Source organism: Miniopterus schreibersii (genome assembly GCF_964146895.1).
Source record: "Miniopterus schreibersii genome assembly, chromosome: 20".
NCBI classification, from domain to species: Eukaryota; Metazoa; Chordata; class Mammalia; order Chiroptera; family Miniopteridae; genus Miniopterus; species Miniopterus schreibersii.
Genome location: NC_138122.1, coordinates 25,212,100 through 25,238,946, shown reverse-complemented (window position 1 = coordinate 25,238,946; position 26,847 = coordinate 25,212,100). Strand labels below are relative to the sequence as shown.

Genomic DNA, 26,847 nt, shown 5'->3' with positions numbered 1-26,847 from the left:
AAACCACGGCCTAGCAACCGTTGCCAAGGCGCTCGTCTCTAGGAACCCGCGAGCCCGGATACCTCGTGGGGGCGGGGGAAAGTGGTTTCGCGCCGAGAATTTGAGGTAACCTCGCCGATCCGCGGTCGGAAACTTCCCCGAACCCCCAAGATGGGCGAAAACTGCTCCCCCCGCCGCCCCCCCATCATCCCCTTCCCCAGTGCGGCCTCTGGAGGGGTCCCCGCAGTGATCGGGGTCCAGGCCGCCTCCCCAACGGGGAGCCCCGAGGGGCCTGGGTCGGATGTCGGGGCCCCCCCACCCCGTCCCCGCTCCCGAGCCCCGCCCCGGGGTGGTGGGGACGCTGTTTTGGGGGACCCTGCGAGGTTGCCCTGCCCCGAGCTGCGCCGGATCAACGCTCGGCCTGGTTTGGGTGACGTTTTAGTTTAGTTTAGTTTAGTTTTTTTGTGTTTTTTTTAAAAGGAAAAATAATAAATATTCTATATTCAATTTCGAAATCATTGAATATTAAACATACAGGGTGTCCCCCAAAAATGTACACACACACTTTGCATGGCTATAAAGGCAGCTGCGTATTAAAATACATTTTGTTTTCATTTAACAGCCTCTCCTCGGCTTCAACCGGGTGTGGATGCAAAGATGTGGGGCCAGGGCTGCCCAAAATGATTTTCAAGAGAGGCTGGAAATCTGGATTTTTAATGCAAAAATTGCCTCCCAATTTTTAAGCAGGGGCTACTAAGTTTTAAACATTAGAGAGATGCGTGCCGTCTAACAAGTTTTTTAACCCCTGGGTAGAAGTTGTGGAGCCGAAGGGGAGAGATGTTAATGTAGGTGGGATTTAAAAAAATTTTTTTTTTCATTTTGTCCATGTTAATGCAGATGACTGCTGTCGCACAAGATGCATATGCAAGAACCCTGGGCGTTACATAGTAACCGTGTGTACTGTAGCATTTTCACACTCTGATTTCTTGCAACAAAATAACTCTTTTTCCATGTAGAATGATACTTTTCATGCCTACTTCCTGTGATCGATCTTAATACTGATTCCCTCCCCCCCCCCCCCGAATTTTTGTTATCAGTAGTGAGGAATTTTTTTTCTCTTATTTTTACTCTAGTTATAAGACCTCATTATGAGTGACCAAATCAAATTCATTGTGGACAATCTCAATAAGGAGCCTTTTAGGAAGAACTATAATTTAATCACATTTGATTCCCTGGAGCCAATGCAACTATTACAAGTTCTCAATGATGTTCTGGCTGAGATTGACCCAAAGGTAAGAGTTCTCTCTTCCCCTGTGGTGAAAAGGGTGGCAGGAAGGCCAGTTTCTGCCTCTCAGTACCCGTCTTGGGCACATTACTTAACCTCTCTGGACTTTATTTTCCAGAGGCCTTATTTTCCAGACCTTATGCTTGTAAAGTAATGGCAAATGATCTCTAAGTTTTCTCTATTAGCTCAAAAATTAAATTGTCTACTTGTATCTTATTTAGGAAATATTTCTCTACTTCCAAACATAAGTAGACTTGGTCCAGGAATAAAAACGCTTTTACAAAAGGTTTTATTGTGTTGCAAGTTAGCTCATGTCTCTGCACTGGAGACTTTTTTTTAGGCTTGACATTCTTAATGTGAATCCTGACCTGACTTGTGTGCACCCTGACTTGGAACCTGGCAACCTCCATACTTAGTCTGTTCTATTAAGAGACCATTGTGCCTGTGGCGCTCTAGCAGAACAATTTCATAAGTGAGTTTCAATATTGTTCTTTGTTAGATTTACAACAATAACATTTTTTTTTTTCTATTTCTTTATTTGTTAGCAAGTTGTTGATATCAGAGAGGAGATGCCAGAGCATACAGCCAAACGGATGTTGAGCCTTCTTGGTATCCTCAAGTACAAGCCTCCAGGAAATGCCACAGACATGTAAGAATCTGATTGTGTGTTGCTTTAAAAAAAAAAAATTAAAAAAAAAAAAAATGTTTTATTGATTTTTTTTTAGAGAGAGAGAAGGGAGAGGGAGAGACACACACACATCCATGTGGTAGTGAAACATCAACTGGTTGCCCCAGGACCCACCCCACCTGGGGACTGAGCCTGCAACCTGTGCATGTGCCCTGACGGGAATCGAACTGATGACTTTTCAGTGCACTTGATGACCTCAACCAACTGAGCCATACTGGCCAGGGCCCTAGTTTTATTTTTATTGTTAATGTGCAGACTGACATTAGAATAGCCTTGGTTTTTTTCTTTTTTTAATTGTCCTGGAAAGCAATCAGGACATTGTCAATCAGATTTTGAGTAAATGTTGTAACTTTTCAAGGTTTACTTCTAATCCTGTGTGTGTGTGTGTGTGTGTGTGTGTGTGTGTGTGTGTTCTTTTTATAGGAGTACCTTTCGGCAGGGTCTGGTGATTGGAAGTAAACCTGTAATTTACCCTGTGCTCCACTGGCTGCTTCAGAGGACTAATGAACTGAAAAAAAGGGCATATTTAGCTCGTTTCTTAATAAAATTGGAGGTACCAAGTGAGTTTCTTCAGGATGAAACTGTGGCTGATACCAATAAACAGGTATTCGATCCATAAATAGTGTTTTAAAACTATCTGTAATGGGTTTCAAGGTGCACCGGTTCAAGCATGTATTCACCCCTGGGTTACTTGCTGTCTCTGTGTTTTCAGGTGACACCAAAAGGGAAAACAGTTCTCAGTTAGTGTTCAACTGCGACCATGTATTAAAATAGGGACATTTCCACACAGATATCAATTCAGTGACAGGGGTGTGTGGATAGGAAAAGAAAACCCTGAAATTAATGATTTTAGCATAACTTATTATGTAAGAGTTGTGGGTAGGTTGGGTCCTGGGCTTGGGACGGCAGGGCGCTGTGCTAGTCAGGTAGGTGGCTATACAATTTGTCACCCAGTCAGAGAGAAAGGGCCTGTCGTCATCATCACACCTGACCAGGAAAAGCCCACTGGGTCCAGTGGTTAGCTCATAACTTTTTAACTTGTTCTTTTAGTATGAAGAGTTGATGGAGGCCTTTAAAACACTGCATAAGGACTGTGAGCAGCTTAAGTCCTCTGGATTTTCTACAGCAGAAATCAGAAGGGTAAAGAAAAGGAACTATAACCGCATTTTTTATTTGAATAATGTTAGGTGCACTATTTTTGTCTTTAGTTAATTTGGTATGAGTCTTAAGACTGAATGGAAACCAGTGATGGCAAAAGGCAGGTTTTCTCTAGATGGACCCCAAGCTGCCAAATAAATTACTGGGGGTGTGGGGGGTAGAAATGTCCCCCCCCCCCCAGGGTCCTTGTTCCTTCACGCTCCGGCTGTAAGTGATACATCAACAGACGCACGATCCTGTGGAAACCTCCCCTGAGCCCGCCGAGAATGCTTTCTGTTCCAGCGCCTCCCTGACTGCCTTTTAGGATATCAGCGCCATGGAGGGGGAGAAGGAGCAGCTCGTGAAGAGAGTGGAGCGGCTGAAGAAGCGGGTAAGGCCGGGATTAGCACCGCGGGCTCTGGCCCCAAGTGCCAGGCACTCGCCAGGACTTAGGAATGCAAGCAGAGATTAGGCCGGGTGGGTGCCTCGAGGAGGGACTCGGATGGCACTGGCCCACTGGCCGGCAGGGAATCCCCCAGGCCCCCGCCCAACGCCTGCCGGGACCTGGGTCCGGCGCCTCGCGGCCTCTAGGGAGCACTGTTTACAGCGCAGAGGCTGAGCGGGCTCAGCCGCGGACGCCGTCGCTTCCTTGGAGCTGACGGCTGCCTGCGCCGCTTCCCGCGCTCCAGGTGGAGACGGTCCAGAGTCACCAGCGCATGCTCCAAACCGCGAGGCAGCTGCGCGTGGAAAAGGAGCGGGAAGGCTTTCTCGCGCAGCAGAAGCAGGAGCAGAAGAACCAGGTATCCGCGCGACAGTTTGCGTTCCTGGGACGAGGGCAGCAGCTCCTCGCGCCGGCTCCGACGCCGGGACGTTCGCGGTCCCTTTGAGGGCGCGGCGGGGACCCGCCAGGGCCGCAGCGATGCCACCCGTGGGCCCGCCCGCGGGCTGCGCTGACCCGGCGCCGGCATCGCGGGCACTCCCTGTAGCCTTAGTTAGCTGTTGACAAGGCTCCTGGCGCCTCCGGGGCGTCTGGAGATCCCGGGCCGTGATAACACCCTCCGCTCGCGATCAGCGTCCTCTGCGCTCTGCCGCGGGCACGTCAGCAGGTCACGCGGGGGCTCAGGAACACCCGCAGCCCACATTTTTAGACTTTGCCTTAAAGAAAAAAGAATTTGGCCAGAAAAACGTTAGTTTTATTCTGTTAAAAGTTATTCTTAAAACGGAGTGGACTTTTCTACAGTAAAATCTAGTTCAAATCGGCTGCATTTCCTTCTAACTGGCCGTGGAGGGGCGCGCTCGCTCAGACCTCGCCGGGCTCCCCGCCGTTCCGGGCAGCAGGCGGTGCCGGCCGCGTGGTTCCTGGGCGTCAGCTTCTGAGGCCTCATTGTGAGAAAGCTTGCAGTCCTTAAAGTTAAGAAAGCCATGTTATAACAAGAAAGGCTGGGTATATATATTTCTTTAACAAATACTTTTTCTTAACCACCAAATTCAAATAATTTCTTTTCGGTTTTTGAAAGCTCTTTTTTTTTTTTTTTAAGTTTTACATGAAAGGGTACTGAGGGAGCCATTTACACTTGGGACTTAACAGCAGTTTTCTTCGTTCTGATGATTTGTTCCATTTAGATCACGGGAATTATGGGATACTTGAATTTTCCTTGTCTCTCTGAGCGGCAGGTTTCAGCCGACTAAGCAAGTAACGGTCCGCTTCCCTTTCCAAGCTGTTCCACGCAGTGCAGAGGCTGCAAAGAGTCCAGAACCAGCTGAAAAGCATGCGCCACGCGGCAGCGGACGCCAGGCCCGAGAGTAAGTGGGGACTGTCCCACGACACAGGCGATCAGAGAATGAGTTTAAGTCAGCAGCCGTCCTTAAAGCAGCCAACTAACGGGAGCTGTCAGCGCGCGGCCTCAGCTCCAGGCGCGGCTCCCCGGGGTGGCGGAGGGGCCTGGCGCGCACCTGTCGGCGGCCCTCGCTCTGCTTCCTGTCACTGTGGGTTCGCTTGTGTTTTCTAGAATCAGAAACTTTTTTTTTTACATAGGGAAAATAATATTTAAGAATTTTAGATCTTTTAAAAGATTTCAGACTTTGATTCCTCACATCTCGGATTGCATGCAGTATGTGTAAGAGCTTGAAGACAGAAAAACTAATCCTCTGATAGCCCGAGAGGCAGGAAGTAGGTTTAATCAGAAACCACGTGGCAATGACTGCATAACTATAGCGTGATTCACTCAGCACTGGCTCTTCCCTCTCTTTCCCGGTCCCTAAAACGGGGGGAAATTGTAGGGATGACTGGAAAACTCGTGAATGTGCCATTAATAAGTTTTTACATGTCAGTATATGGTTAGCACAACAGAGCTAAAAATGCTTTTAAGGTTTTAGGCCAGGTTTGTTATGCAGTCTACGTGGGTAGGTTACTTACACCGGAAATCCAATGTTTTAAACACTCAAGCCAGCGTTTGTAACTGTGTAATGGAAAGACCTGAAACAAACTTTTAAAAGCTCTCCAGGCTGGGAATTTATAACAAAACCATTATTCACTGAGGACCTGTGTGTGTATATTTGTGCACTCTGCCAAAATAAGAAAACTATTAAATCTTAAAAATGTAATTTAAGTCGCCACTTAACTGTAAACTGATACTTTACAAAATCAAAACTACCAAACATGGAAAACTGAAAACATTTATGAATGTAGATACTTTCTTTCTCGGGTTTTAATGTGCGCTTTCAGCGATGCCCCCGTGGCTGCGAAGCTGACAGACCATAACGTATCACCGCTTGTGCGGGAGTAGACAGGGCTATAAATTGCAAAAGAAAAAGAATGAATGGCCGCAGAGAGAAGGGAGAACCCGGATGTCACATGTGCTGACGTTTGGCTCTTGGGTTTGTACTTAGAATGCAAAATGTGACCCGACAATGTATCTGGCTCTTTTCTTACCTTTTCCTTCCCGATCACGGTTTGCATTCAGTACCATTCGGTGCCAGCTTCAGATGTGCAGCGAAGCGGCCGGAAAGCCTGTGCTCTGCAGAGCGGCCCTCCTGCTGCACCCGGTCCTCTCGACATTACTCTCTGTATGCTCCATGCTACGTCTGGCTTTTTTTTTTTTTTTACAAATGTTATTTTTGCATATTATGGAGTATAAAAGAATTAGTTGGTAATTTGGGGGGGGGGGTTAATTGGTTTTTAGAGAGACAGAGGAAGGGGGAGAGAGACAGAGAGGCATCGACTTGTCCCGCTTATTTATGCGTTACTGGTTGGTTCTCGAATGCACCTTGACCGGGATCGAACCCGCAACCTTGGTGTATGCAGACCGGCCAGGTCTTAGGTGGTAATTTGGAAAGATCATGATGTTACTTTTCCTGTAAATATTTCAGCATTTCTTCTATGGAAATGGTCCTTTTTCGTTATCATTCTAATTACCATCAGAAGGCCTCGGCGGCCGGCCCCGTGTGGTCTGTGTTTGATGTTAGACGCAGACGTGGCGCTACACAGGCGGGCGCAGTGGGCGCTACGCAGGCAGGCGCAGGCGTTTTGACAGGTGTGCCCCCTGCACAGGCCTTGTATTTTAAAGTGTAAGAGTGTCGCTTACCTGTTCCCTTGGCTGAACAGTCATTCGTTTTATTTTCAAAGGTTTACTGAAGAGACTAGAGGAGGAGATGAAGTTTAATTCATATATGGTGACGGAAAAGTTCCCTAAAGAATTAGAGAACAAGAGGAAGGAACTGCACTTCTTACAGAAAGTGGTGTCAGAGCCTGCGATGGGCCCCTCTGACCTTCTTGAGCTGGAATCCAAAGTAAGTGACAGTCATCTTTTCAGTTTCCAAGGAAACCATGTGACCTGCTCCCTCTCGCGTTCCGCTCGTGGCCCGTCAGCCTTTGCGAGGGGCCGATGGCCTGCGAGGAGCTGCCCTCCCCGGGATTCGAGCCTGTGATGCTGTTGCTCCGGGTGCGCGGTGCTGGGAAAACCTGGTCGGCTGATCAGGGAGCTCAGTGACTTGTACATAAAGTTAGTGCGGAGGTTAGATGCACAGGGCCATGTCTTCATAATATGTAACTGGCTAAAGTAGAAGAACATTTATAGTAACTAGGTGGCAGATTTTAAATATTATTTTTATTTCCAGGAATATTATTATAGCAATTTTATATTTAAAGCTAATGTATTTAGTAGCCTTTTATGCCAGCTTTGGAATCACTAAGCTTTCTCGTAATGTTCCATGAAACCTGGTATCATGTTATAGCACTTTTGCTCCCTAGAAACAAAACACTAATCAGCTGTGTGTTTTTAAAAAATAACAAATATCATGAAAATTAAGCAGCTTTGACGTGCTGACCCTTTAATGTGCTTAGTAGCTTTCACAAGTAAAAACACAACCCCGGTCATTTTATTCTCTTAACTTACTTACAGAAATTAGATGTCCAAGTCAGGTTTTGCTCGAATTTAATGCCGTAGAATTGACAGGATAACTCTAGTCTTTTCAAAGGACAGGCCTACTAAAAGCCACGCAGTTTTCTATTTTATTTGTTGAGGGACTATATTGCATGGGGAAAGGTTTAGATTAATGACCACTGACGACTGGAGCAGGGGGGTTTGGATGTCTTCCACGTCAGCGCTCAGCCGGGTCCGTGAATTCCTTACGTAAATCCCCACGGACTGTCCGTCTGGATTTGCTTTATCGTGACAGTGACTCGAAAGTCACGCCTAGGCGAGGGGATAATTTTGGGTTTGAAGAAATTGCCTTTTTGATAAAAACGTGTAAATGTTTCACGCTGAGTGCCTCAGGGTAATTTAGACATGATGGTTTAATCCACATAAGTAATACTATTGTGTGAATGTTTACCATGAGCGATGAAGTGGTAGTTATGTCTCAGAGCCATCAGACGGCCACTCGGGACACGAGCGGGGCCCTTCCTCCGCCAGGTCACCGAGGACGGACTGCGAACCCGAAGCTCGGCCTGGCCAGGCGGCCTTGCTTTACGTAATCGCAGGGAGACGTTTGACCTTTTCTGTTCGTACTGTTTTAGATAAATGAAGTAAACGCACAGATCAATCAGCTGATCGAAAAGAAAATGTTGAGAAACGAGCCCATGGAGGGCAAGCTGTCCCTTTACAGGCAGCAGGTGAGAGCCCTCGGAGCTCCGGGCGCCCTCAGGCCCCGGCCGCGGCGCCGACGCGGGGGGACGGAAGCGGTCAGGTCCTGCCCTTGCCCGTCTCCAGACCGTGGCGAGGGGTTAGGGAAAAAGCCACAAAGGGCGCGCGCTCCAGTTTGAGGCGCAGCACCCCCGATAACGCTCAGTCCCCTCCGCCCGCCAGCTGTGGGAGGGGCCCTGTGAGCTCGTATCTGCCGGAGTGGACTTCGGTGGTTTAAATGGAAGGTCACCTTACGTGGTAAATAAATACATAATATGCTGTTTATAATCTGTAATGAACTAAAGGCAATGTACTGTTTCGAGCTTCAAGTTAGTTTGCAAGAATAGGATTAATTATATTTTGGTGCTAAGTCCCGGTCGTCTTCTCTGAACCAGTAGGTGCTGAGGGTGTGGGGGTTGCTGTGCTTCCAGACCAGAGGTGCGGGGGGAGGCCGTGGCTTCTCGGAGGGAGCCCAGGCAGGCCTTCAGAGCACCCTGTAAGCTCAGAAACACTGGGCCGCACAGCAGGGCGTTACTCGCAGGTGGTGGAATTTTTAAAGACCTTTTTATAATGGAAAGTGTCAGCCGTGCGCCAGGGTAGAGGAGACAGTTCAGTAAACGCTCCCGTGTCCCTGAGGCACGGCCGGCACGGCTCCCGGTGCCACGCGTAGCCCCAGCCCAGCGGGCTGCGTATCACCTCATCTATAAGCACTTCAGGATGCATCACTAAAAATAAAGGCTCTCGGAGAGTAGTTGCAGAGCGTACCATGCGCCCTGCTGGCCCTCCCGGCCGCCCGCGTTGCGGCTGTGCCTCCGCCTGGTCCCTTTTGCCACTGGGAGAATTCCATCGCGTGGGCCTTTTCACACGCGGTTTACCCCTCAGTCGATGGGCATCTGGTTTCCCCACTTCCTGGCTATTATAAATAATGCAGCCGTGAACGTTTCCGTACAGGTTTTTGTGTGGAAATGTGTTTTCCTTCCTCTTGGGTATATTCCTGGGAGAGGCATTGCGGGCTCACGTGATAATTCTGTATTTAACACTCTGAGGAAATGCCAGACTGCTTTCCGAAGCGGCTGCACCGTCGGACATTCCCACCAACACTGCGTGAAGGTCCTGGTGTGTCCGCTTCCTCGCCAGCACTTGCTGCCGTCTGTCTTTTTTACCACAGCCACCCTAGTGGGCGTGCTCCCATTGAAATTTTAGCTCGGTAAACTCTAAGAAATAGGTGGTTTCACAGTTTAATAGAACGTTGATGGTAGATGTTTTATTTTACATTTATACTTAATCCTCTATTAGGCGTCCATCATTTCTCGTAAAAAAGAAGCCAAAGCGGAGGAACTCCAGGAGACAAAGGAGAAGCTAGCCAGCCTGGAGCGGGAGGTGTCCGCGAAGACGGACCAGGCCCGGGAGCTTGATGGCACCGAAGTCCTGAAGGGAGACGAGGCGAGTTGAGGCCTCTCACGGGGCAGGGGCCCAGTATCATTTCTGTTTGAAACCAGTAATGTTTTTGCCTTTTTTATTTTGAATGTCAATAATGGGAAGTTAATCTATTTTATTTTATTTTATTTCATTATTTTATTTATTAATCGTCACCTGAGGAGCGAGGATATTTTTTCCATTGATTTTAGAAAGAGTGGGGGGGGGGAGAGAAGCAACAGACATGCCAACCGCTTGCCTCCCACACGCACCCCAGCGGGAGCAGGGATGAGACCTGACGGGACCCGCAACCCAGGCACATGCCCTTGCCTGGGTGTCGGACTCGAGACCCTCTGACCACGGAGCCACGCTGGCCACAGAGGGTTTTCTTCCCCCAAATAGCTTTATTGAGATATAATTAACATACAATAAACTGCATATACTTAAAGTGCAAATTACTGCTGTATCCCAAGTTATGATAACTTCAAATATTGGGACATGATTTTAACATTAAGTGACCTCAGTTTTCCATAACTTGGAATGTTTTAAAAATCTTTGCATAGAAATGCCTCACTTTATGCAGGTTCAGTGTGAGAGGAGATGGCACGTAGCATGGCACCTAATGCGTGGTTATGACGCTGAGCTGTCAATAGAAGGCTGCTGTGGTTGGTTTGGTATTTTTAAGATAACAGAAGGAGCTTAAGTAACCTCTCTTCCAGGACGCGCACCCTGTTATTATCTCCCAGCTCGCACTCAGCACCCCGAGACGTATTTACGTGTGTGGAAACAGCGCACTTAAGGTCGCCGCGCAGTTTCCGCCTCCCTAAGAAACCGGTCGGCTGCATGGCCACGGGGCCTGTCTCGGGCTCAGCACCATTTACTCACTAGCTGGTCTGTGGCAGGCACTTGGTAAATGGGCAGAAAACCCAAATGGAAGTGTGTAATCTAACACAGATTTATCTCTTCATTAGGAAGATGATAGTGTTAAAAATATCTTGGCACTGCAGCTGATAAAAGTTATTTTACGTAACTTTTCATCCCGACCATAGTTGTTGACTCATTGTATAGACAAAGTAATTTTCAAACACCTGGCCGCAGCCCGGGCTGGGTGGCTCGGCCGCTGCGTCGTCCGAGCTCTTGTGGTGGCGCCGCATCGCTGCTGATCTTGACTGTCGTGCTCACCTTGGTCTCCCCGAATCTCTGCCTGCGTCAGAAAGGAAACAGTCAGCCCCGGGGAGGCAGGGCTAGTACCCTTCCGAGCTGTCACTCGAATGAATGCACAGCTTTCGGGTCTGAGCTTCTTTATAGCAACAAACGAGCCCCTGGTTAAGGTCCCATGGACGCCTCATGCACTGAAAGGCCTCCCCCGGTTTATGGTGCGAGGCGTAGAGTCCACTGTGTTCTCCCCTAACCACTACAGCTCAGCCTCTTTGCCCTCCGTAGCGACTTAAAAACGTGCTTGGTCAAATAACAGTTATAAGCAGCTTTAGAAAGGCCCAGCCAGCTCGTTCTGCAGCTACCGACAGAAATCCTAGAGCTAAATTGCAAAGATTATGAAATCTTCTTTCAGTACTTCAAAGAGAAGCATAGTGAAGATAAGGGGATCCTGGCAGGATTTACTTTGGCTGTCAGATCCCGAAAAATTAGGCATCAAATTCTGACACTTGTAATTGAATCATCGCCCTCCGAGGGAGCCGAGGCCAACCTCGGGTATTTTTAGAGCCTTTCAAATCCCGTTATGCTCTTCAGGGTTCACAGCAGGACCTGAGGCCCCTACAATTTCCCAAGAGCTGGAACAAAACAGAATCAATATACTTGGCTCAATTCACTGTAATAGAAGGAGTATATTTATTAAGTACGCAATCTAGGTAATTCCACAGTTCTAGCCCCAAATTTGGAAACTTTTCATAGAAATTTGTCTGTGAGAGCTAACGGCTTGAACAGCTATTGAAAACCCCATTGGAGATGCGGTAACAGCTGTGCGGCGGAGAATTGATTTATAACAGAAGCGCGGAGACCTTGGCTGGTTGATTAACTGCTTCACAGACGGGTGTCCCTGTACCACCGTTTCTATTAAAACGATTTTCTACCAGCATATATCATATTGCTTATTCTAAACTCTCTCAAAAGAATTAGCAGTTAACTCCCCGCTACCATATGGAGGCAATTTCATTGTTTACGCTTGGCTTGGGGAGATCTCCTAATTTAAAGTTACAAACGTAATACTAACAGGTTGGTAAAGGTTAGAAGGGTATTTGTATGTGTGTTTAGATGAATGGCACGAGTTAGGGTGGGCGATTTGAAGAGATTGCCAATTTAGCAGAAAACAAAGGTGGCTTGGAAACGTTTTTTTCTTGCCTGAAAGCAAGTAGCAGCCCTGAGACCAGATGTCAGGGAAGCCAAGTGACCTGTGACATGGAGCGTGACGTGGAAGGTGGCCTTCCAGGTTCTCCGCAAGGCTGAGTGTAGGCAGAACACGGGCTGACAAATGGGCGAGAAAATTGGCCGTTGGGGGTAGTCGTGCTCCTCTTGAGCTGCTGGTGTTATTTTACCCTCCACCTACTCCCTGGAGCCTATTTTTGTGGTTTGCTACGCTTAAAAATCATTTCATGAAATAACTGGAAAAGATGAGATTTAATTAAGCGATGGAAAACAGCGCTGCTCTTGGACTGGCAGGGTTCAAGGGCAGAGTGCTCGTTCTAACCCTCTCCTGATTCGCGGGGCCCTGGCGAACTGCACTGATTTCTCTCTAGGTTTCCTTCTCTGTAAAAGGAAAAATGGTGCTTTTTTTAAGTCCTCAGTGGTTCTTGCCAATATAAAGAACTTATTACACGGCTGTCTTGTAAAGTCCCCACAGCGCATTACTGCGGACACAGTTGTCCTGCCAGACACTGGGGTGGAAAGTTTGCAGCAGGAGCGGAGATTCCTGTTTCCACGTAAACATCCAGAGTGGTGCCTGGAATCCAGTAATAGGCTTGAGCTCCAGATAAGCTTTACAAGCATTTAAATGGGCACATACTTAGGGAAATAAGCTGCCGGTCCATTTAAAAAGCTAGCTCAAGTTTGGTCGTTCCTGTGTAAGGTCCTAACATATCACATGGATCAGATTTCGTTCTGATCACAAAGGGGCCCAAGGCTGAAGCCAGCGCCGCGTGTAAAGCAGTCATCTCACTGACCTCAGCGTCTGAGGTGATGGCTGCTCTTTCATAAAGGACACGTTTAGGTTACAAATGTGTGTTGGTCCAAACGGTTAGTGAAGCTGCTCCGATGGGCCTTCCTGCACGGTGACAGGCTTCATCGCTCGGCTTAGTGACAGGCTGTCTGATTGGCCTGCTGCTATTGCCACTGTAGAAAGCCTCTCCTCGGTATTCCAGGGATTCGCTGCGTATCTCTTATGCCAGAGCTCCTTTAAAAATATTTTTAAATTTTTTAAATAATTAAGAACTAGCCTGACTGGCGTGGCTGAGCAGTTGAGCATCGGCCTATGATCCTGGAGATCACGGTTTAACTCCGGGTCAGGTTTCGGGCTCGATCCTCGGCAGGGGGCCTGCAGGAGGCAGCTGGTCAAGGACCCTCATCATTAATGTTTCTCTCTCCCTCCCTCCCTCTCCCTTCCTCTCTCTGAAATCAATAAAGATATATATATTTAAAATATTAAGTAAATAAATAATAAATAAATAAATCTTGCCCTGGCCGGGTTGCTCAGTTGGTTGGAGCTTGTCCAAGACTGTGGGTTTGATCCGGGTCCAGGCACATAAGGAATCAGCCAGTGCGTGCCTGGGTAGGCGGAACAGCAAACCGATGTTTCTCTCTCTCTCCAACATCAATAAATAAAAATTTTTTAAAAAGAAAGAAATCTCAGCTAATTCACTCATAACCCTAACTGCCCAACACAGCAGCTATTTTTATTCCTTAATTCTCTCCCATTTCTGGAAATGTGTCCTGTAGAAATTATTAAGAATGTGTCTAAAGATTTATATTCAATATGTTCATCATGGTTCTATTTTTATAATTTGAAAATTCTAGAAATAACCTGAAATCCAAATGATAAAAGTGTTAAAAAAACAAAACAACAAAATTCAACTGAGTAAATTTTTTTGAAAACTCCTACTGGCTTTGCTCAGCTCTCCCTGCATCAGGCAGTGCCCCACTTAGCGGAGAGAGAGGGGCTCTGAGGGGCTCTACAGAACGGAGGACTTACGGCAGGAGGGGGCTGGACAGAGAAGCTACGAGTGGATCGGTCGTGGCAAGGTCACCTTCCTCTAGGGGACGGGGTCGGGGGTCTGTCAGGCAGGTTACCTCGCTGGCGCTGACCAGGTAATTCCTGACGGACTGGTTTAGGAGAGGCCGCAGCTGTGGTTGCCTTAGGTTCTGAGTCTTGGTTTGGTGACCAGGGCTTAGCCTAAAGCGACTGTCTTCTCCTTTTTAACAGAGAAACCACAAATGGAAGAAAAACACTGACTGTGCGTTTTCCTTCCCCTGGCCCATTCGGGGTAGTAGGGCCCTTAGGATGCTTTGATGGCCACCTGTCGCTTTATTGTGTGGGACCGTGATTAATCTGACCCCGGCCACCCTTCCCTTAAATAGTTAGTCCACCGAACGTCAAACAATAACCAATCAGCAGAGAGCACATTGAGTAATTGGTGGGTTTGTTCTTTCACCAAAAACATTTATAGCTTTTAAAAATAGTTCTGGAGCCCAGCAAGACGGAGCAGGGGAAGCTGGCCTAGATAACAGGGTGGCAGATGAGCAGGCTGATTCCACCTCGGGCACGTTGCCCAGGACACTTTTAATAGAACGTATTATAGTTACTCCAGGGATTCTGAGTCTGCGGTTATGTCAGGCTTACACATTTATTCTTTAAAAGGAAAAAGTGCACCTTATTAGGCTCTAGGTGCACTGGTGTGATTTAGATTTTTAAAGCCAGTACTGCAAGGCAGCCATGGGTGATATGCTGTGCGGGGGCCGGATTCCTTAATGTTAAAACCAGCTTAATCCTGGGCAGAAAAATATTTTGAACTTCCTTCCTCTAAAACACAGCGTGTTCTTTATTTCTTCCAAAGTTTAAGTCAACTTTAAAATGATGTCTAAACTAGGAATTAGAAGTTATTTTTATGTGGAGAATTTTTAATCTTACTATTTTTAAGGGCATTCTTTGGATGCTCAGGAAGAATCAACTCTTAAGGGAAAAAAAGTACCTACATTTTAGAAATGTTATACTTCCTCTTTTACTACCTTACAAATTTAGAATTACTGACCTTAGACTTAGCTGTAAAATTTTAAAAGGAAAAATACCAGCAGTAATAGAGCTTTTACATAAGGATTTACAATATTCAGATGGATCCAGAAACCTAAAACATACACAAAGTATCCTAACGGAGCGCTTAGTCTTTTAAAGTTTTGTAACAGAACTAAGTTATTATTATATACTTGGGACACATGTTAGTAGAAAATACAATGTTTCTGATACGCTGAGATTATAATGCGCTAGTAACGACTTTTCTGCTCATTAAGCTACGTATTCTGCTCTTTTACAGTTCAAGCGATACGTCAGTAAACTGAGGAGCAAGAGCACGGTTTTCAAAAAGAAGCATCAGATAATAGCGGAGTTTAAAGCCGAGTTCGGGCTCCTGCAGAGGACGGAGGAGCTCCTCAGGCAGCGCCACGAGAACATCCAGCGCCAGCTGGTAACCGCGCTCCCGGGAGCGCTGGGCGTGCAAGGCCCGGGGGCGCGCGGGTTACGGCTCTGTGGTTTTCCCTGGAAAAGCCATACACCTGTAGTCTCCTCTGATTATTACAGAGCTGCCCTGTACGCTGGTTGGCTCATTTCCCACGTAGCAGGAAGCACTCCGATGCTTGCTGGTTGGGAGTAGTTAGTAGCTTACGATGTCCTGCAGGATAATGACTCTCTTTGCCTGTTGTCCACTGGCATGAGGAGCCCAAGTGACAGCACCGTGGCCAGAGCAGAAGGCTGGAGGCCTCTGGAGGTGCCGCTCTGGAAACAGAGAAGGGGGCGCAGCTCCCCAAGTGCATGGGCGGAAGCCTGGCGAGGGCCGCGCTCGCGCTCCCCCCGCGGCCTCAGGACCCCTGCTCCGTCTGTTTGGAGCACAGCACCGGCCGTGGGCGCTGGCGTAAGCCACGCACTCATCCTGAAGCCGGGGCCTCGGCCTCCCAGGCCGCTTAGCGGTCCCGTCACTGGGTCCGGCCCGTGGTCTGTCGGGCCGTTGGCTTTCTGGAGGGTGTGGTGTGTGGTACAGGGACTGAACCCCACGGTCACGTGCCCCCCACTGTACGTCCTTTGCCACAGGGTAGGCCCCTTGGCCTGAGGTGATGTGTGGGCTTCCCCATTGTAGACCAGACTCTCCGGGCCCCTGGGCGGTGGAGCTGGCTGGGCCCTGGAGGCAAGGAAAGCAAACCCTCGCCCAGAGTGTGGGCCAGTGCCGGTGGGGTGAAACGTCCTTTCAGGGCAGGAAGGATCCGATGTTATCAGATGGCCACTAAGTAGATGATCCCATACCCAGAGCTCAGGATTGGCCCCTGTTGCCGCCGGGTCAGACACGTGGCAGTGGCAGTGGCCAGATGGACATTAGTGAGAGCGAGCCCACGCTTAACCCCCGTCTCTGCCAACACAGCCATTCTGTTCACGAGCCCGTTACCCAAGCCCTGGGTGGTCGGTGACACAGGCTGACTGACACCAGAAGGTGGTGGGTTCGATCCCCCGTCAGGGCGTATGTGGCAGGCAACCCGTCAGTGTTTCTCTCTCACGTTGATGTTTCTTTTGTTCTCCCCCTTCCTTCCTCTAAGATCAATTTTTAAAAATTCCTTTATTCTGAACCCTCCAACAAGCCTCCCATCTCATTTAAAATAAGTCCAACTTCTTTCACTGGCCTAAAAATAAGGTAACAGTGTAATTTATCATCTAAAGTAGGACACTTTTGAGGATGCAAAGGACGAGAGACGTAAACTGAGACTGTCCCGCAAACCAGCCGAGTCCGTGGTCCCTCCCCACCCGCCCCTGCCTCGCTGTGTCGCCAGCTCCCCCGCCTGCCGCTGTTTCGTGGACGGAGCAGTGCGCTCCTGCCTCACGTCGCGCCGGCCGAGCTCCCGGCTCTGCGGGGCTGGCGCCCACGCCTCCAGGGCTCCTCCGTGCCGCCTTCTCAGGGAGGCCTCTAGCCACCCCGACTTGAGCTTCCAGCCCGCCCTCCCTCACAGGGCCGGGTTTCACTCGCCCGCGTAGCGCGTTTCGCTGGCGGTGGGCTCTGAGGGGATTTCCCCGTTTCGCTCACCGCCTAGACCTGCGCCGGCGCACTCGGGCACGTGACAGGTACCGGGTGAGCGAGCAGCGGCAGATGCGGTTGGGTCCCTGGAGAAGTCACTCGTGCACCAAGCATTTACGGGGTGCGCCCTGTGTTTTAGGGTCTGCGCTGAGGACAAGGCACTGTTTTAAAGTCTAACATCAGAAATAGCTCCTCTGCACCTGAAGGTAGTCAAACGGAGTGTGAGCTTATGACACATAAAGATACGTAATTCCTGTTGCAGCCGGCAGACAGTGTGCGTTTCGATTCTGAGCTAATGAATTTTACTTGCAGCTTTATTGTTATGGATTAAGCCTGTATGCTCCTTACGTGGGCAAGGCCTTCACGCCCAGTTTGTGGCCCCCCGCTTTGACCCCTGTTTTCACTCTTTACTCTTAGCAAACCATCGAGGATAAAAAGGGTATATCTGGGTACAGCTACACCCAGGAAGAGCTGGAGAGGGTGTCCGCGCTGAAGAGCGAGGTTGACGACGCGAAGGGGCGCACGCTGGACGACATGTCGGAAATGGTGAGCGCCCGCCCGCGCGGCTTCCTTCCTGTTGGTTGGAAGGCAGGTGTTTTTATGTTTGTCCGGTTTCCAGTGAAACACACTCATTTTCATTTCTGCGTGTTGTTCTGCTTTTTCATCTGTCTTTCTCAATCTCTCTTGAATTTTTGCAGCCTAGTAAGGTTGTTGAACGTGTAATAATTTATGCATTTTGTGGCTTTTGAAGTGTGTAAAAGGTATGCAACATTAAGGACATATTTAAGATAAAAAATTTGTGTACGTCCTTAGTATCTTTCCATATTCAGGGCCGCAGCGGGGCCAGCGTGTGCCGACACAGCGTCGGGGCGTTGCAGTGTTGACCGCCCGCCTGCCTGCCTTCCCCGAGGGCGCGTAGCTGCTGCCCGGGCTCAGGCCCCCCCCCCGTCCTGCCCACGCCGGCCACCCGCCCAGAACCCCCGGCATCTCGCCACAGCCTAGCCCCTGAGAAGATCGGGGTTTGAAACAGCAGAGCCCTGCGACACCGCCTTCGCCCCGTGGCTGGTGTCCACCGGCACGGCCATTACTTAGGCCGTTCGGGTTACTAAGTAGCTTGAATATCACTTCGTCCGTGTTTACATATATTCTCTGTAACCACACGATTACATATTGTTTTACATGGCAACGCGGTCGTCGTCTGCAGGCAGCTTTTCGTTTGTTTTGGGCGATCGTTGTTAGATTACACACAGTTCCCCGAGTCGTTTGCAGTCTTAACGCGTGACGTGTTGGGCAGTTGGAGGCACCGCTCGGCACCGAGGAATCGAGTCGCCAAGTCGCTCCCCCCGTTTGGCACTGACGTCACTCACAGTTTTCCACTCGTCTGTAACGCTTCAGTCAGTATCGTCATGCACGTGGTATTTTTGTCGTTTCGAATTCTTTTTTTAGATGTCACGTATTTTGTTTAAATGACAGGTCAGAAAACTGAACTCACTGGTATCTGAAAAGAAGTCTGCCCTGGCCCCCGTCATAAAAGAGCTGCGGCAACTGCGTCAAAAATGCCAAGTAAGTGAATTTGACTTTGCGGTCCTCATAGTGTTTTACCTCATTGGGTGTGCTCATTAGGACCCTGAATCTTTTACTTGGGTCACTTATAGGAAACAAATCGCTGTTAATATTACTATTAGTATATTGATAGGATTCTGCAGAAGAGGGTCATGGTGTGACCTGCCGAGGTTTCTCCCCCGGTTACGCGCCTTGCTTTCCTCGGCTCTATTTTCTGGTTCCTTCTTTTCTCTCCTGAGCTGTGTCCAATCTCATGTTGATGCCGGTCCTTGGTTTCTCATTTCAGTGACAGTTATGCTCATTTCTGTTTTATTTCTGCTCACGGTCCCTGTTTTAATCTTGTTTTCACTTTTTCATTTATTCTCAGCGCACTTATTAAATAGGTTATTTCTGGGATCCCGAGTTTCTGGAGGGCGAGCCCTGCTGTCTGCGTTTCTGCCGATTCTCACGCATAATGGATTGATTGTTTCCCTCTGTGTTTATGCTCTTGGGTTGTGAGCTTCTCTTGAGGTTTTGTCTCCTGAGGGTGTGTCCCTCCAGACTGGTTTTGCAGTCGTTCTGCCAGGTGTCTCAGGAGTATCCCAAACGGGGAGCTAGTTCTGAGTTAATGTCCCAGCATGGGAGCTCCCCGACCCTGCAGGTCGGTCAGTCAAACCCCAGACGTTCCCGAACTCGGGCCCCTTTTTCCCATTCGCCTCTGCTGCACTTGTACAGCGCATTTACTGATCAGTTTGGCCGTCGGACTCACACACCCAAAAAAGGCTTCATCTGCTCACCTATGTTTATTCCATCGAGAGGCCCGGGCCTCTGTGGCCCCTTCTCCCCGTGAGAGTGGGCGGGACTGTCACCCGCGAGAGCCTCCGGTTCCCTTCAGCTCTGGACTTGAGGGGGTGTTTGCTCTACCTTACCAGGCATCTGTAGGCACTTTCAGCATTTCTAGGTGTCTGTAGTAGATTTCAGATTATCTAATTCAAAATACCCCATTAGAAGAAGGTTTGAAGCTACTCAGACAGTCTGAGTTTGAACTCTGATACCTTCCCGGCAGCATCGTCTGTGCCGGGTACTAGCCCCCTGACCTTCCTCCAGTCGTGATGTGGGGAGATTAGCACCTAAAGGACTTGCTGTGAGGCTGCGTTACTATCAGGGGTACAGCTCAATCGCCCGGCCGTGGTTTGCAGAGTCCTGATCAGGCCCCTGCCGAGGTCTCAGCCTCTTCTCACGCTTCTCGACACCCGGCGTGGTCAGCTACGTGCACGTGCCAAGTTGTCCTCAGCTTCCAGCCTCTAGACACCGTTCCTTCTTCCGAACCTCCGTAGCTGCTTACTAAGCCTCGTACCCCAATTTAGATATCACTTTCTCTAGGAAGCTGTCCCCACTGCTCCCCAAGCCTGGGTTAGGTCCAGTGAGCGTCCCGGGTGCTCCTGAGTCGCCCGTCGCAGCCCCAGCGGCCCGTTTACTTGTGGAAACTACTTGAGGCGAAGGGTTTGGCTGTTTTGTTCACTGTTGTATCCCTGGCTCCTGACCAAGAGCCTGGCACTCAGCTCAGTACATGGTAACTATTGTTTTTATCAGCACCTCCACCTGTCGTAATTCCCGAATGTCTAATTGTTGCATAAATAACTCGTAAGTGCACCAAGGAGCTTCAGGTTCAGTTACAAGACTAACACGGGCACGCTCTGGGTCCCAGCCGCATTTTAGGCTTTGTTCTCACGGTTTCACTTGTCTTCACTTTACCCTTGTAATACCAGGAGCTAACCCAGGAGTGTGACGAAAAGAAAGCCCAGTATGACAGCTGTGCCGCAGGCCTCGAAAGCAACCGGTCCAAGTTAGAGCAGGTGAGAAGCCGTTTTCATTTTAGCGACCGGGCAGACGCTGCCTGAGTGCAGACGTGACCACACCAGTGCCAAAGGCTCCTGGATCCTTTCCCTCATCCCGAGCCTCTCCCAAGCTCCAGAGGCCTCGACCTCCCCCGACTTGGTATGTGCACCCCGAGTTCTCCATCCGCACCAGTCCCGCCAAGCCCAGGCCCCATCGAGGCGCCTGGAGTCCCCTCGGAACCCGCCGCCTGCCCTCCCACGTCCCCTCCCCTTCCTGTGGTTGGTTCTCCAAAGAGCAGCCAGAGGAGCCGGAGTAAAGCCTCGGCCCCCCAAGTTAGTTAAAGCCCAGCTTCCAAACTGCGGCCTGCCAGGCGCCACCTGCCTCAGGAGCCCCCCTGCAGGGGCTCCGCCCCTGGTCCCGGGGCTCCAGCCACACCTGCTCCCCGATGCTCTGCCCCAGCTCTGCTTTCCTCTCCCCTCTCCACCCTCAGGCCTCAGCCTAAATGTCGCCTCCGTCCTCTGACCCCCAAGGCTGCCCGGGCGGCCACCGGCCACCTCCTCCTGCCGCACTTTCCCGCCTCCCCCGTGGGCAGGGGCCTGCGGTGTGTGTCCCGTCTGCCTGGTCCCCTCTCGGGAGAGCAGGGGCTTGTTCACTCCTGTGTGCGCACACCTGGCAGCCGGGCACACTAGGCGCTTCCTAAGCGAGGAGCTGCGCGGGGCTAGGGCCCGATGCGCGGTCTCTGGGAGACGGCGGCCTGGCCTGTTAGAGTGACCGGCGGGCGGGCGCCGGGGGGGGCGGGGGGGGGGTCTTTGTTGCACACCCGGCCGGCCTCCCCGTTCTCTCGGCCACGCTGCCCGTCTGAAACCGTGTGTTGCAGGAGGTCAGAGGGCTCCGAGAAGAGTGTCTCCAGGGAGAAAGCAAATACCATTACACAAACTGCATGATTCGGGTAAGAGGGGAGGCGAGTCGGAGCCGCCCGAGCTTCTGCATCAGGGGCTTGACCTGAAACCCGGCCTTTCCACCTAGAGTCTCCAAGTGCAGCTGCACCGTGCGACCGACGAGATGAAGGCCTACGTCTCTTCCGATCAGCAGGAAAAGAGAAAGGCCATCAGGCAAGTCGCTGTGGTGCGGCTCAGTTGCGTCGCTCACGTTGCCCTGCAACCGTCACCGCCGTTACCACTTTCCCGTCGCCCGGACAGGACCTCTCGTAATCCCTGATAGTCCCCATGATCAATAACTCCCACCCTCCCCGCCGAGGAATACGTATAATTCGACAGTTGGTTTTCGATAAGCACTAAGGTTTGTCTGTTTTTAGGGTCCCCCGCGGCCGGGGCTCTGGTCACCCGCCTGCTGACTGTGTGGTGCCAGTGGCTGCGTTTCAGCCCGACGCCTGTGGCTGCCGGGCGCCTTCCGATGAGGAGGGGGTGCCAGTGCCACCCGCCCTCACACGGGATTCTCCGTACCCGGGCCTGCAGCGCTCGGTCGTAGGCCAGATGCGTGGTCGTCGAGTTGCTAGCTGTGACCCGAGGCCCTCGTTGAGCAAGATACGCTTCCCTTGCCCCGACCACACTCGGTGTCTTGCTTCTCGCATCCAGTAAGACTCAAAGCGTAGGACCCGTTCAGTCTGGATCGCAGCTGAGAGCGTTAGTGGCGTGTACGTTAACGTTCCAATAAGGAATCGGAGGCAGAGAGTGTCTTGGCAGAGACTAAGTTTCTTTTATAAATAATGCACTGGAACGCAGGCCAGACTGAAGATATCCTATAAATAGAAATTTTTTTAATACTCTAACATATTAAACATATTAAATGTACTTGCTCAGATTCTTTCATTGACTGTAAACTTAGCTCAAAGAAATCTATATGGCCAATGCTAATATTTCATATTTCACAAGTGTGAGAAGTTAACTTTGTTCTTGAAAAATAAAGTTAGAAATTAAGTTCTATTTCTTCCAAAATTATCAATATAAGTAATAAAGAAGGAAGTGTTGCTCCTGAACTATTGGTTTTCTGGCCAGTTTTCTAACCAGATATTCCCTCTCATGGTAAAGACCCGTTAGCTAGCCTTTCCCAGCCTCAGCCGCCCTGTTTGTTTAAGGAGGCGGCAGCTTTGTTTCGTAGGCGAGAGCGGGGCTGTGCGGCGGGTTTCTCACGGCTCTCCCGGCTCGAGCTCTGTGACCCCGCGCCAGTCACTTCCTCGCTGTCCGAGGAGGCAAACGACGCGCGGCGCGGAGATGAAGTTAAATCTGGTGTGCGCAGCGGGTGGGCAGTGGCCCAGCGTGGCTCCTGGGGCGTGAGGACCACGGTCTGTCCCGCTTGCCTCCCCAGGGCACGCTGGTACCCAGCGGGTGCTCCGCAGTTCTCTCTCGAATCAGTTTAAAATGCGTATTAGTGTTAAGGGAAAAGGGTTTGAGCCTGTTGACTTCTAGATAAAATAGGAGCGGAAATTCTAAAACGGCTTGGACCTTTCTCAGGCCCGGGTAATAAATGAATGCTCTGAAGCGACCTGAACTTCACCCAGGCGCTCTCGTGGGCCAGATGTCGCAGGCACCCCGCTGCTGTTCACGGGGCGCCAGACAGGCCAGTCCGACGCGGCGGCTCGTGAATCTAGGAGCCGATGAAGGCTCATCGAGGCGGGGTTACTCTCTCGCCCTGCGCAAACCCCCCACCTCGGCCCCGCTCCGGCCTCGCCCTCCTCCCGGTCTCCGAAGCTCGCAGTTTACACAGAAACCGTCTTTTCCATCCAAGTTTGAGGTCCGAAGTCTCTGTCTGCCCTCAGTCCTTGTCCTCAACACTTTAAATCTCGCTTTTTGTCTTACACAGTAGGAAGTGTAATTATACTTTTAAAAATACATAATATTTTTGCAGGTTTCATTAGATTATAAAAGAAATACTTAGTGCACAAGAGCCGCACGCTGCCCCCATCGCCCTGCGTGCGGCGGAGCCGGCTGACGGCACTTGGCCCGAGGCCGTGCGTTCTCCCACCGGCTGCCTGCGCGCTAAACTGCTGGCGTCTCGCTCGCGTCTGAGGCTGACTAGAGGAGGAAGGAGGGCCCGTGACCGCGGGTTCCCTCCTGACCCCCACGCCCTCAACTAGGCTGCTCAATATATTTAGACACGTGTTAATTTATAATTTAGTTGTGTGATCAAGTCGGTTGAAGTAAATTGAAACTAAATTACTACGTTGACTTTCTAGGGAACAGTATACGAAAAATATTGCTGAACAGGAAAACCTTGGAAAGGTAAGAATGTTTCATTTGTTTTTTCAAATGTGTCTAACTCCGGCTTGCAGTGCATGGTTCTGAGTCAGTTATTTAGCAGTTTCCAGAGGGGCCCTGGACCTTTCTTAATCGTTTTCCAAGATGAAGGTGCGTCCTTAGGAGCTGGTTTCATAAGCGTGAGGGCCCAGCCCTGGCCGCTGCGGCTCGCGTGGTTGGCGCGTTCTCCCGTAGACGGAAAGGTTGCAGGTTCAAATCCTGCCGGGCGCACTCCCAGGTCGTGGGTTCGACCTGCTGCCGGGGCGCGTGCGGGAGGCAACCAGCCGATGAGTCTCCCTCACATCCATGCTTCTCTGTCCCCCCCTTCCCTTCTCTCTAGAAATCAATGAAAAAATATCCTCAGATGAAGATTAACCAAAAGAATTAATGAATTAATTATATACTAAAGTCACTTGTATTTGTAGGTTAAAGGGTTCAGACACATGTGGTTGTGAAGCAAATTAAATTTCGTATTTCTGACAAAGTGCCCACATCCCCTCTTTGGTTCTTTAAATAACTTTTATAGGTGGTTAGGATTTTTTGACAAGGAAATTATTCCCATAATATAAGAAAAGTTACAGTTTAAGTAGCAACTTAATCTTAAAATCATGCTCAGAACTTTAAAAATTCTTGATCTGACTCACTTCTTTCAGTTTGTGAGCTAGAACTATTTGTGGTAAGATACTTTGTAACGGAGACTTACATAGATGCACTCGCATGCCAGGTGTTGTGTCAAACGTTTGCTGGTCGTACTTAAATAATGTCCCTTAATTCCGTTTTGTCTCCTCCTGCTGCGTGCTCTTCCCTTCCTTTCATTAGCCCTGGCTGGCAGGCAGCTTCAGTAAGTGTTTGAATCTGGTCCTCAGCTTAGTTCAGCTTCTTATTTGGGCAAATACCAACCACCAGCCTTCCCATTGGCCCCCCAGATCAACGTCAGCTCAGCTGTGTCCCCAAAGAGGGAGCGGTGGGGACGCCCCTGCAGCCTGTCGCCCTCCTGTCTCTCCGGTGACTCCCACCCCGTGTCGGGGTGCTCCCGGCGCACTGCTCCCTGTGTGTCTCCCCTGCGCCCCGTTTCCTTTCTCGCCTCATTGCCTCGGCTCCGTGCTGCCCCCCTCCTTTCAGCCACCTTCCCCAGCTGGTCACACCATTGACCCAAAGTACAGTTTTGCAGTTTATTGAAACATTGTCTTACTCCCGTGTATAATGTTAGAGTCAGCGAGTAGACGTTTTAGTAGCTGGAACCGTATTGGCTACTAGTAACAAAAACAACTGCAGCGAGGAGTTGGGCCTGTTTAATGCCGCACTTTAAAAAAATCGCTTGACCTCCTGCCTCGCAAACAGAGGCCGACGCCGAGCAGACGCCGTCAGGGAAGAACATCCTTTAACCGCAGCAGCGCGGCCGTGGGCGCCTGTCACGCATCTGTGTCCTTGTCATGTGAAAAAGTAGTCTTTTGAGGCAGATACTTTTATAAGGACCCCCTCTTAGAGCCTTAATCGACATTTAGCAAAGTTCAGAGGAATTACGGGTCTTTCTTAGAGCTTGTGGCAAAGACAAGGTCGAAACGCGGGTCCTCTGACTCTGCAAACGTACCATGATTCTGTTCCGCTTTCCTGATCCCTGTATTTCCCCTCCTGTCCTTTGACATTTTTTCTGTTTTGTTTCGTTTTTTGTTTTTAACTTCAGGTTGTCCTGCATCTATCACAGATTTATTTAGCTTGTATAACCCTAGTTTTCACCCGTCGTAGAGGAGCCCCCTGTACAGAGCATACCCTCCTCTTCTGATCGCAGCAACACAAGTGAGTCCCTGAAACCGAGATTTCATTACTCTCAATTTTTTTTTTAATAATAGAAACTTCGGGAGAAACAGAAAGCTGTACGAGAAAGTCACGGTCCAAATATGAAACAAGTGAAAATGTGGCGAGATTTCGAGCAGCTGATGGAATGTAAGAAACAGTGCTTTCTGAAACAAAACCAGACTTCCATCGGGCAGGTAATTCAGGAGGGCGGAGAGGACCGCCTGGTGCTCTGACCGCGCGTCCTCGCGGGGTCTTAGTTGGCACGACTCCCTCCAAGCATCTCCCACACGCATTTATTTTCTCCAGAGTGGTTTGTGCAACACTTTGCTTTCTGATTAGCCACTCCCTATTAAGCTTTCTTGGAAAATAATGTTAAGGCAGATTACGGTTTTAAAGTTTTTTTAAAACGAAAAAAAGGCTTTTATTAGTTTAGACATCAGGGTGTCTTCTGAGTTTTATGAGACGGGAGACGAAGTTCACTGTATGTCATGTAATCATATGTCCGTTAAGAAACGTGTTGTTTTTTAAAAATGTGGTGACCCAATGGCTTAATGTTTTTCTTAATCTTTTTTTAACTTTAGAAGAATCTTTTAGGAACTAATATCTCTTGTTTTGAAGAAACATTTATGTGAAGTTCAGCAATTCCTACAGTTTCACTTCAATTTCTTTTTCTTCTGTCAAATTCAAGAAAATTTAATCTTTTGAATAACATATTTGTTCTATCCGTATTATTTAAAGGCAAATAAAACTTGGTGTACATATCATGGCTCTTTATTTTAAAATTATATCATTGTGTCAACATTTATTTTTCAAGTAACTATTGTGTTACAGTATGTATTCAATTTAAGGATTATCACTTATTTTCATCAAAAATCTAAAATAGTACATAGGTCTTGGGGACTGTTATTTTAAATATTAAAAAAACTATTGTAGGATATAGATGTTACCACGTGCTAAAAAGTTAGCGCAGGGTCCCAGGTGAAATTCAGGACTTCGGTGGCCTTCCGACCCCGGCTTCAGCTGAGCAGTGAATGTTCCTGAAGATGCCTGATTTTTCCTCGAAGATATTAATTTATATGCCACCTTTTGCTTCATTTCAGTTTTCAGATACTTTTCAAAATGTTTTTCCTTTAGACTTAGAAACTCACATTTCAAACTGTTAGCATGTCCATCTTGGGTTGGTCCTTTTTAACTGTCCTGGGGGAAATTATGAAGAAGAAATTGTACCCACCCTGTGCAAAACATGCGGAGCCGATCAGGGCTCTGCATCTGTTCCCAAGTGTGTCCGACTCAGAAGTTTTGTTTGAAAGCTTCTTTCTCGCCCGGCCGGCCAGCGTGGTTCAGCGGTTGAGATCACGGTTCGTTCCCGGGCAGGGCAGAGGCCCGGGTTGCAGGCTCGATCCCCAGCGGGGGCCTGCAGGAAGCAGCCGATCAATGACTCTCATCATTGGTGTTTCTATATCTCTCCCTCCCTCTCTCTTCCTCTCTCTGAAATCAATAAAGACGTATT

General features: G+C 49.3%; 1 protein-coding gene across 2 annotated transcripts; it reads left to right on the top strand.

Annotated features, from left to right (window-relative positions):
* IFT81 (intraflagellar transport 81) lies at positions 1-26,847 on the top strand. 2 transcript variants are annotated; one of them, XM_081122993.1, is made up of 20 exons: positions 42-105; positions 877-932; positions 1,113-1,271; positions 1,810-1,913; positions 2,376-2,556; positions 3,003-3,092; positions 3,415-3,480; positions 3,779-3,889; positions 4,808-4,892; positions 6,715-6,878; positions 8,107-8,202; positions 9,509-9,655; positions 15,166-15,315; positions 17,323-17,451; positions 18,379-18,468; positions 20,217-20,303; positions 21,164-21,235; positions 21,313-21,398; positions 23,480-23,525; positions 25,391-26,847. In XM_081122993.1, the coding sequence occupies exons 3-20, from the start codon at positions 1,128-1,130 to the stop codon at positions 25,568-25,570; spliced, it is 2,028 nt and encodes a 675-aa protein (XP_080979119.1). In that variant the 5' UTR covers positions 42-105; positions 877-932; positions 1,113-1,127; the 3' UTR covers positions 25,571-26,847. The 2 variants fall into 2 exon arrangements, with proteins under 2 accessions (XP_080979118.1, XP_080979119.1); XM_081122992.1 differs by lacking the exon at positions 877-932 and having other exon boundaries at positions 1-105.